We start from the raw sequence: 12,099 nt of genomic DNA on the forward strand, positions 1-12,099 counted from the left end.
TTATAATATATGTTTGAATTTGTAACAACGTCACCAAAAAAACAATGCTCTCTTCTTTCTATCACCATTTATCAACTTTTCCTTGATTATCATGGATTATAAAATAGAAACGACGCTACAAAAGCAAGAGTGTGATCAAAGTCTACTGATAAAGGTTTTGCAACATCCCCATTAAATTGCAGCATTACTTCTGTATGGTTAATTTCGATATAGGCGTTTGGATTGAATAACTGACATGTTCAGTCACTATGGATGGCTAGGTTTAAACACAAGTCAGTGTCTAAACCTGAAGGGTGAACCCCATCTGTTCATAGGCAGCATCTACACAGCGTTAGAGGGTCAAATGACTTCAGCATACACACTGGAGAGATCGATGTAAGTGAGGACTCATGTAAGGACTTGAAGAATCCATGAGAATAGAAATAAAACCCAAAATTCATTCTTGGTAGAAGCACATACACGTGCACACTTAAAAAAATAGCTTTCAACACACTTTGAAATATCATAAATAGGAAAACATGTAGCCCACTTTTTTACAAGTTCAAAGCATTCCACTAATTCTCTCAGAACTGGCAACAGATGCTTCCTTATGAGCTATGTAGTCATCTCTACTTTTGGCTGCTCTTAATCTAGATCAAGATCTTATCTTAGCATTATAATAGTGGCCTGGATGGATCACTTGTGACAGATCCACTAGCTCCAGCTCACATTAGCTGTGAACTTTATTGCCAGATTAATCTCACTAAAATACTGTTTTCATCATGTCCCTCCACAGACCAATATTTTCAGTGAGTCTACATCACACATGGAACAGAGTCCAGACTCCTCATGCCCACAGTCAGCCTGATTCCCAACTACTTTCTTTCTTTTGTCCTTTTTTTAATTAATTTTATTTTATTATGTTAGTCACCATACATTACATCATTAGTTTTTTTTTCTTTTGTCCTTTTAAAGAACGTCCTTCATTGTTAAAGTATATTACCGCATTGCAGAAATTCTGGAAAATAAACGTTTCTTTGATGAATTCTCATAGAATTGATATCTCACTTCTCTGAACAGTCCATGCATGGTCCGAAGTCAGACTTTAAGTTCTGGGTGTGTATGTTTTTGTCTCTGCCTATTTTCAGTAATGATAGATAACTAAGTACATAGCAAGTGCTCAAGAACAAATGCTTGTATCTTTATCTCCCACTGACCATGTAATTCTTTTACAATCTGGCTGTATTTGTTGGATGTCAATTGTTTCAAATTTTATTTTTGTCAAATATGTTGGAAGGAGTGTAAATTCTGAATCTGTCAGGTCATCTACAAGCATACAGAGAGGTTCTCTGAGAAAACCAAGCACCTCCCTGCTTAGCATAAAAGGTTTACCTCTTCTTATAACCCAGGACTTGATACATCAGATGAAGTTAAAAGTTTTGAATAACTGTGAGAATTTCAATGCCTTTGAAGATTGATTTACGTATGTCCTCAGTTTATGAGCGATAATATGATCTAATTAGAAATAGGAGCTCTTTTGTGGTTTTGGGCTGTAGGAAAATGGTTGAAAAGTAATATTTTTTAGTTTAGCCAACCTTTAATCTCATCAAAGCAGAAAAATAAAGTACAAATTAGAGACTTGAAATGAACTGTAAATAAAGGCCCATACGTAGCTCAAACAAAATACACACATTCTTTTCAATATCATGATCTAATTTGTCCTCCCAGAAACTTGTTAGTAGAACAAAAATCATTAGCCCCATTAAAGTAAGGAAACTGAGAGTAGGAGGCATTAATCTCTTGCCAAGGATCATAAAGTTTATAAATCATAGAACCAGAAGAATAGAACTAAGTGTACATTAACAAATAACTGTATTAAAGAAATGAGTTATTTTTCTTTTTAAAGAGTGTCACATGCAAGGAAGAATCTGGAGAGTGGTTCAGTGGATATATCATGTGACCTCCACTCATGCATTAATCAGTTCAACAAATATTTATGTGCTATCATGTGCCAGGCACTGTGGTCAATGAACACAGTACGGACCTTGCCTTCAAGATGCCTACATTCTAGTGAAATAGGTAAAGAGGACATTACTTGACCTGTGAACCAAAATTTTCCAAATGACCAATGCAGGTTGTTACAGAATCATGCATGGATAAAAGAGCCATTCAAAAGGGCAAGATAAACCAGTGGATAGAGAGATGTGTGTGTGTGTGTGTGTGTGTGTGTGTGTGTGTGTACATAAAAAAACAGTACAAGAGACTCCTTGACATGATCTCAGATTCCCCATTGCAACTAACCTTTAAGAAACTGCCACTTGTCCAGTTTTCTGAATATCAGAGAATGTCCACAATTATCTGAAAAGACTATTAAATTCTCCTTCTAACGTCTTATTTTCTTTATATACTTCAACCACAGAAAACCTATATATTATTATCTATTAAGCCAGATATTGGAGAGATATGCAAAAATGTAAAAAAAAAATTAAAAAGGCCATTAAGGTGGAATGTAATCACTGCTTTGAAGCTGAAACACATGCCTATGGGACCAGCTGACCTCGTCTTAGGAAGTCCAGAAAGTTTCTATATTCTATTCTACAGACATTTACTGAATTCTTACTATGGCCTTGGCACTCAGCTGACAGCAGGTATAAAATAGTGATAAATGAAAATAATTACTTTGTAACTCCCAGTGAATAGCTAACAGATAATGCAAATTCCAGTGAAGGTTTTCCATCTCTCAAGGCTGTGGATGCGTAAAGATGTGTTTTATCCTACACTCCTCAGATGACAAGGTCGTAAATGTTTGGCATCCCCCATCAGGCAGTTCTTCTAGTGTTAATGTCAACCTTTACTTGCAAAGCCAAACACTTAATATTAAAGCCAGAAAATAAGAGGTCATAACAGGTCTGATACAGCCTTACCTTCACTCATTTATTTCAGGAGCCACAATCTCTAATGTTCCTCACCAAAGGTTTGGCACCCTTTGTGAGATTCTAGCTGTTCACTATTCTTTTGACCAGTCTGTGCCATAACTGGATCAATGTCATGTGTTCGATGACTAATCCCGAGAAGAAGCTTTCAAGCCCTGGCTTTAAAAATTTCTAAAGACAGCGAAAATGGAAGGGCAGACAACCTGTCATTCAACTTAATAGGTGGCCCTAGGCTTGGAACATTGGGCCTCCCTCCCTCATGGGAGCTTGCTCTCCTGCATTTAGTCTGAGGGCCACACGGCTTGGCAGCCAGAAACCTTGCCCAGTACTTCTAGCACCTGCTGAAGCATTTGCTGCACAGTTGCAGGACTGAGTGTTTATACTTGCAAAGGAAATTGTCTGCTCGAGGATAACCACGGGTACTGTCCATAGGCCCTTGCCACTTTCCCAGGAAAAACTGGGACCTGCAGGGGCACCAGAGATGCTCCAGTCTCAGTCCGTATCACAGGTTTATGCTTCCTTGGCAGGTTCTGCAACTTAGATCTCATCCTCCAGGTGCGCTTTAGCCAGGAAGTTTCCCTTGCCTCCTGTAACCATGGGAAACTCATGTCCTGATTTGTCATCACTCTGGAGGTGTTTACATTCTGAGTGACCCACTCCTTATTTTGTCTTCTGAGGGATCCAGGTGAGGCATTCAGCTAGTACCACTAAGCCTACCTCCCTGGGGTGACCCCCGTGGCTCTTTTCATGTGAATATATTACTGTCAAATCTCAATCTTACATAAGTGAAACATTACCATTTATTAATCATGGCTAATAAGAGTGCCCAAAACCCCAAAGTAATTGCAGGCCAGAGATAGGCTTTGCAAGTGAGAGTAACTTTTAATTTAAAAGATTGGCTACTAATATCCATAACAACCTGAATGAATCTCAAAGGCATTAGGCTGAGTAAAGGAAGTCATTTTCAAAAGGTTGCATACTGTTTGATTCCATTTTCATGCCATTCTCAAAAAGACAAAACTATAGAGAAAGAGAAAAAAAAATCACTGCTTATTAGGGGATGGAGAGGGAAAAGGAGTGACTCTACATTGATAGGAGAGACTTTTGGGGGTGATGGAACTCTTCTGTATCCTGACTATGGTAGTGGTCACACGAATCTATACATGTGTTCAAATTTCATAGAACTATACACAAAAACAACCATAACAGCACCAAACAAATGAATGCATGTAAAAATTGGTGAAATTGGAATAAGGTCTGTAGGTTGGTTAATAACGTAGTAATATCAATTTCCTTATTTTGATAATTCTGTTATTGTCTAAGATGACACCATTGGGGAAGTTGGATGAAGGGTACACAGAAATTTTTTCGTACTATTTTTGCAACTTCTATGAAGCCTAAAATTCTTTTTAAAGATATTTTTTTAAAGTAGGAATAGTAAGTACATTAGTAAGAGCCTTGATTTCAGTGGATAGTTATCTGTGGTTTTATTTTTTTTTAATGAAGATCTGATCAGTATAACTTAATAAAAAGAAGTGACTTCTAAGGACATAGTTAACCTGTGGAATTGCAAAGGATAGTCTTCTATCTTTGCCTGCACTATTTTGGGCATCATCTTGGAGACAGCCATTATGACCTACCTGATAGTAATATGTACTATTATCATTTCTGCCCGGGGTTTGGGTTTTTCCATTCCCTAGCTGCCTTCCTATGCCTGAGTGTCAGACTTAAAGATCTCGTTGTCTACTAGACACCCACCCCTGAGAGTCAACCATGTGAAAATATCACCAGTGATTATTACTCTGCCACACCATCTTTCGTCCCTGCTTCCTACCATCACTATTCTACTTTTCTATTGCTTTTCTCTACCGCAGTTGGTAGGGAACAGACATGAGGCAGAATCCTGTGAGGCGTCTTCAACAACTCTTTATTGCCAACCTCCAATTTGAACTAAATCCCTCTGATTATATCTCTTAGATATATACTGAATCTCCTCCCTCATCCCCATGGCCACTTCCTCAAGGCACTTGCTCAACTGTCCTGTTTTAGTAGCCTGTGGCTGGGATCTTTAGTTCCAGTTATGTAACACTCAAATGTATCAGGGTGGTCTTTGAAAATGCAGATTCGATTCCAGTGTTCAGAACCCTACCACCTACTAATGGCCAGCCTGCCTGGTACAGAAGACAGCTCCTCAAAGACCCATCCCTTACCTACTTTTGTAGCCTAATATCTCATCACTTCCCTTTTGAATGTATGCTTCAAAAACACTCAACTACTTAGTTCTCTTTCACAGATTGTTTCTTCGCTTAAAATCTCTTATCCTTGTCTTCTGGGAGAACACCTATTTATTTCCCAAACCTTGGCATGGTCACAATTTTCTCTGAAATCCTGCCATAAGAATTAATTACCCTTTCATTACCTTGTATATATTTCTATTACTAAACATATGCATAATGTTTTATATGATTATATATTACATATAATTTATATATACTTATACATAATATATAAATAGTAATTTATATATATACATTTATATAATGTATATAAATTTTTCTTCTTCTTCTCTCTGTGAACCCTGAATCTAACCATGCCTTTTCAGCTTTGTACTCCTGGTGCCTAGCATACAACATAGTAGGTCTCAGTAAGTGGATGACTGAATAAATAAAATATTAATGAATAAATCAATGTTAACTTATCTCTTTAAAGCTTTGTATTTAACAGTGATATAAATGAAAGCTGTATATAATAAAGTGCTCAATATCTAATGCACTCTAACTTAGAGAACTTGTTTATCTACTGCTTTTATAACTAAACACATAAATAATAAAATAAACCAGCTTGCTTTATAGTTGTTAAACTGGAGCTGTTAAACTCTACAGTTCTTCTCCAGAGAAGAAGAAAATTTTCAGCATTTTATGTAGTGGAAGGACTTTACCCAGAAAAAGAAGCTAGCTACCCAACTTGGATGTTCATGGGGTTGCATCCGTTTTGAAGTCACATTTGCCTTCAGCCCATCTCTGTTGCAGAGAAATGAAACACGATGTGCTGATAATGAATCAATAATATGTTGATACTGTGCATGGGGATTAATCAAGAGCACTCATTCTCTTTTAGGACAATTTCAAGCTGCCAGTAATCAGCAGAGACATGCAAGCTGGAGAGCAAGCCAAGCACACACTTGTCAGGGGCAATCAAGCTGTACATTCCGATCTCCGCAGTGAAATTCAGAGAGCGCCTTCCAGTCCCCCAAGGCTGGAAATGCACCCAACCTTAGATTTAACCTTAGGTTAAATACCAATCCCCTCATTCTCTCTTTGGGTCAACTAGTACACATTCAAATTACTTAACCTTGAGTTGCTTCTTTTGTAATAGAGACACTAACTTACCTTTTCCTTTATACTTGAGAGGAGTATCTAATTAAAATAAAGATTTTCCCCTCCATTTGGACATAAATGCTTAATTCTTGCAGCTGACCATTTTATCACTTCTTGCTTCCTCATTATATATAGAGTAAATATCAACTTCATAGAGTAGAGTAAACCATTACGGCTCTGATTAAAGTGACCCTAACAATCTGGTGTTGATTGCCTCCTTCGGGGAGAATTCATTGATAAATAATAATATGAGGACACAAAAGATGCTGTTTTAGCTGCTCTTCTGAAAAACAATACTTAGAAGTAAGACAATATAAAAACTGATAAAAAAAGTTTGCTCCCATTTTTATTTTCCCACTTAAAATTATATTAAGATACAGCGTTCATTCCGTTACACATGAAAAATGTAAAACTAGGCAAGTTAAAGGAACTATCCCACTGTCACCAAGTTGGTTATCTCCAGAATGTTAATTAGGTTCAACTACCTTTGTTCACAGACCCTATCTGCATTTCCCTGGACTTTACTGACTACTACCTTCCAGACCTAATTCCCTACCTGGACAGACAGTGCTCTCACTCAATACTACATGTTCCTTTGGCATGAAACTGGATTGTGCAAACCTCTGATCTCAGCCAGAAAAGTCTTCCAGTCTTAGTCTCTCCTGTCCTATAGTCTAGCAACTAACATCCCTGTTGAATATTTACCAGAAGTGTGCAGGACATCTTTCATATTATCTTGGAGGTCCACGTTTTCACCCATCTCCGCCCTACCCTGTGCCACGAGGAGGCTAAGGAATAGGGATTGCACCAATGCCCAACTTTATCTTCTGGATTCTGGTTAAAGTTAGCCAACTGGGAGTATCCACAGGGGATGGGGAAAGGAGAGTAAAGTCATGATATTCATTCTTGCAGTTCTCTCCCTGAGGGTCAACTCCCTCAGTCCAAGGTCACAGCACCTACCGGGTGCACTTTCTGTAGGTAACATCCACGGTTACAAGCTACACCATCAGGTGTAGTTTCTTGACATCATTCTCAAATCTTTGTAAGAGGTCCCTTTATATCTAATTCTCCTCCAGCTACCCACTTTCTCGTTTGGACCCAAACCAAAACACAAGAAAGGAAGAAAAAGGAGTAGCCTATAAAACATTGGACATATAAAATAATGTTTGGTCTCCTCATCTTTATCTCATCTCTATTCCTACTTCATTTTCCCAAATCACATCTAATGGCAATGCAAACTCTAAGCATACAAAGTTTATTGTCAAAGCACCTTGTTGTTCTTATTAAAATGTTGTTTAAAAAAATATCACTTAAGCAATAAATAAAGGCCTGTGTATTATTCCATATCTTACATTTGCAGAGCACATACAATGGTTTTACTTAGCTCTTTTGTGATAATCCTTATCTCCTAAAATATTAAAAGTGTAGAAATGCTCTTAAGAGAAACATTTGATATGTTACTGCCTAATTGAACATATTCTTATTGAAGATGCTGATATTCTTACTATATGTGTGCAATAATTTGCTAATTAGTTAAAGAACTGATTAATAGCATAGAGTTAGATCAGACTACTGTGAAGGGACATTATCTCCTCCACAACTTTGAAAGTTATATTTCAAAAACCTTTACATAAAAATAAGCTCATGATTGAAAGGTTAAAGTACAATTTTCAAATAAATTCAAAACATGACTCTCATATAAATATAAAATGAATACATATCAAAGATTTAATTAATTAATCAATTAACAAAGGAACTAGTAAGATGGAAAGACCAATTCAAAGGAGATTTTGAGAAACAGAAACACACAATGACAAAGATAGGCTCTCCTTGATCTAATTCTCATCAAGTTCCTCTAAGACCTCCAAGTCTTGACCTTGGGCTTTAGTGTTCTTCCTTGTTGGGCCTGCATCACTCATCTGCAGCAAGAATTTTGCTAAGTCAGTTTAGAAGGAACTGCCACCCTCAATATTTGATCACCCACAATATCTGATCAAATCCCTTATCTCCCTATACCCCCCCATAATATCTGATTTCCCTAGCCTGTCCTTAGCAGAAACCCTCCCTCCCCCGCTAGTTTTGATACCTCCTCAGTAATTTTCTATCCAACGATGCCCCGACCCTGCTTTTTGGGTGTAAATCCCCTCTTTTCCTTGTATTTAGAATTGAGCCCAATCTCTGTCTCCCCTATAGCAAAATGCCATTGCCCTAGTCCTCTGAATAAAATCTTCTTTATTGTTCTTTAACAAGGGTCAGAATGATTTTTTAAACTAATAGTCAAAGGAATGCTGAAATGGATTTGCTAAGATACAAAACTGTGTAATATCCTATAGAAAAATAAAACTATAACATTTGGCATCATCTTTTCTCCTAGCTAGACACACACAAATTAACATGTAAATGGAAAATAGTAAAAAACGATTAAGTAGTAAATAGTTAAGTCAATACGGGTGTATTCTCCTTTAAAATTAAATTAATTCTCAGACAGGTCTGTTAAACAATGACATTGACAAGTCATTCAGTCATCCTCTGCTTTATTTACAAGTTTTGGATGACCTTTCTTAACAAAAGATATTAACACTTTATGGAACATGAAGTTGAGCTAGGTGAGGTTATTAGCAAGCCTATATGCCACCCTCCAAAGTTTTCACTTATTGAAATCAAAATGAAGGCAAAATCCTACAGAAGCATATCATAGTAAAATCTCCATTGATATTTTATTAAAAAATAAAGAAATTACTTTCTGTGGCTTAGGATTCCTTGTGCTCTTCTACTTCTCTATCTATCCCAGGTCAGAATGGGCAACGTAAAGGAAGTTCATGAGATTCTTCCTCCTCTAAATAACTTTAATGAGTTCCTTTTATATATACTTTCATAGAAAACTTAAAGATCAGGGCATATAGCTTTTTTCCCACCTATGCTGATACTGCAACTTTTCTCACACATGGAAAACTAAAATTTTAAACCATTCATTTCACTAGATGCAGACTTTAAAACTACCATCTGCTTCTACAAAGAGTTTTAAGATTCCTTCTCACTGAGACTGTTCTTGAAAGTTTCCAGATATTTTCCCCTTTGGAGTCTTTCTGAACACTTTTTAACATTATAGGATAAATTAGTTTATAAATAACAGGATTGTTCCTCAAAAGGAAAGGTAATAAAATTCAAGAAAATGTAAATAACTAAACTTACAAAGGTGAAAAACAAGAAAAAACATAGCTACAATAAATACTTAACCATATATCAAGAACAGAGATGGGTCCATTACATACCATAACAGCTTGTCTTCATACCAATTCTGCATCCTGTGGCTTCATGAGGTAAAAAGTAGTAAACCCAAACTCACACTGCTCAAAAGTATGTATCAGGATGTGAATTTCTATCCATCACTTTTCACTGCACCAGGCTGCCTTCCTAAGAAATAATATATTCTACATTTTTTTGATGGTCACATATCTGCCTTTATCATAAGCAGCAGGTAGGATACTTCCAACAATAGTAAACAAATTAATTTATGGAAGCAGGGATTCAGTGAAGCTGCCTGGATGGACCCCTTGAGAGCTCATATGTAGATGCCAACCCAGAACAGCAAGAAGACTCCAGAGCCCAGAGAGAGCGAGGCCACAAAGGAGATGAGGAGCTCTTTATAGACATCATGAGTGTACTTGGTGGAGGTAACCTTGTAAACGAAGAACCAGGAGGTGAAGAACATGTCAATGGCCAACAGCGCCACAGTCACATGGGGGAAGACAGCCGGGTTCACTGGGCTGGTGTATCTCCTCATGGCCTCTAGCTCCATTTTGTCAGGCACAAGGTTATCCACTTCTCCACCACTGAAATAACACAGGATATATTCTACATTTTATAGCTATAAGTTATACTGTCACCAAAACAAAACAACCAGTCAATTTATGAATATCCATTGATTTTTGAGTGTAACACCTTCTCTTCCTTGTTGATTCTACAAATAATTTCTTCATGAAAATAAATTGAGAACATGATATTCTATTTCAGCAACATTAAAAAGAAAACTGAACACAATCCTCCATATCTTTTTTTAAAAATATGGAATGCTTCACAAATTTGCATGTCATCCTTGTACAGGGGCCAAACTAATAATCTTCTCTCTGTTATTCCGATTTTAGTATATGTGCTATCGAAGCAAGCACCATGTCTTCTTTGATTTTTTACGAATAGGTCATTAAAAATATTAATGTAACTAAAATAACAAACTTAAAATACTCTGCCTTGCAATAAAGGAAGCTCTTTGTTTCTCCCAAAATTTTGATGTCAAATCTAAAATGTTTTGCTTTCCTGCAAAAGCATGCTTTTTCTCAGTTTTCACCTGCTGTGAGAATTATTCCTACATTATAATTAGTTCAGATAAATGAATGGCAAGATTGCTCTTCAGATTTTACTTTTAAAGCTCATTTACATGATGGTCTATGATGACATGGTTATTAACAGTTTTTGGGCAATTAATTAAGGTAGTCGGTAGAGTTGTTAGCACAAAATGAAACTAAGAGGTTGTTTTAGTAAATCCTTCTGCTCAGGAGACATGAGAGTAGCCATTAATCCACACTAACGAAATGAATAGTGTTTTTCCTCCTCTCACTCTACTTTCTTTGGTAGGCACTATATTATTAGCAGATTTTTAAAAAATTTTAATGTGTGAAGTTTTGGTATCCTTCAACTACTGTCACATCCTTCTTCCCTTTTCTCTCCAAGCTATGAAGCACTGAATAGGCACTGGCTGTTTTCTCTTTCTCAAGGAACTCTTTCTTTCATCTCATTACAGGCTCCATCAGGCAGAGGCGTATCACAGTAAAAACTCCAGTGATAGTTTATGAGAATAAAGAAATGCCTTTCTGGCGCTCGGGATTTCTCCACTTTCTTAAAAATTCTCCTCTTTTCCAGATATACATCTAGGACTTCCCAATACCAGTTCTTACTTCCTATGGCTGTTAGATGGGACTGAGGCTAACGCTCGGTGTAATACCTGTGAATGGAAGTGACATATGGGCTTTACGGCTGAGCCAATAAAAGCCTGTGCTCAGTCTTCCAGTCTGCCCCTTCCCCTGCCTGCCACAACACTCCTGGAAAAGCCACAAGCCTGCTGAGCTGCCATGACATGGACAGTTGTCCCAAAGTGTCACCCAGACTCACGGAGGACTTTGCCTTAGTGAGAAATAAATTTTGCTGCGTTAAGCCACTAAGATTATTTAACATGGTAGCACAATTTAGTTTATGCACCATGAAAAGAACTTGAAGCAAGAACCCCTGAGACTGACTGGTGCCTTCTTGGCTTATTTATTCAGGAGCCCCTTACGCATTTACATTTCTAATTCTCAACACTGTGCAATGTGCCCTCAAAGATTTTTTGCAATTCAGATAAGTGGCAAGACATTTTTTTCAGCTTTATTGAGGGCTGACAACATTGTAAGATATTTGAAGTATACACTTTAAATTTTAACCAAAATTTATAGATGGCAAATTTAGAATACAGAAAAACATATTATTTTAAAAACAGGCTGTAGTTTTCCTCGGCTGTATCAGTACGGCAGAGGGAATTTCTTTTAAAGAAAGAACAGCTTTTATTTGAAAATCAACAACTTCATGGGCTTTTTGTTGTTGTTGTTGTTGTTTTTAAGGAAAGCCACATTCCCACCCCCAAACCCTCTCACAGACATACAAACACACACAGAGACGACATTTGGATAGAAGATGTTTAAATTACTTTATTTAAAAAGTGTTATGCTGAGTGAAATAAGTCAATCAGAGAAAGACATGTATCACATGACCTCACTGAT

The 12,099-nt window shown here is 37.0% G+C and overlaps 1 protein-coding gene and 1 non-coding gene across 2 annotated transcripts; both read right to left on the reverse strand.

Moving 5' to 3' along the window:
- Positions 1–9,851: 9,851 nt before the first annotated feature.
- Positions 9,852–10,088, reverse strand: LOC113916195 (transmembrane protein 258-like). The gene has a single exon (XM_035723255.1). The coding sequence runs from the start codon at positions 10,086–10,088 to the stop codon at positions 9,852–9,854; it is 237 nt and encodes a 78-aa protein (XP_035579148.1).
- Positions 10,089–10,348: 260 nt separating this feature from the next.
- LOC113919041 lies at positions 10,349–10,458 on the reverse strand. The gene has a single exon (XR_003518784.1). It is a non-coding gene; the product is annotated as a U6 spliceosomal RNA (small nuclear RNA).
- Positions 10,459–12,099: the final 1,641 nt, after the last annotated feature.

This window comes from Zalophus californianus, chromosome 1 (assembly GCF_009762305.2).
Source record: "Zalophus californianus isolate mZalCal1 chromosome 1, mZalCal1.pri.v2, whole genome shotgun sequence".
Taxonomy (NCBI): Eukaryota; Metazoa; Chordata; class Mammalia; order Carnivora; family Otariidae; genus Zalophus; species Zalophus californianus.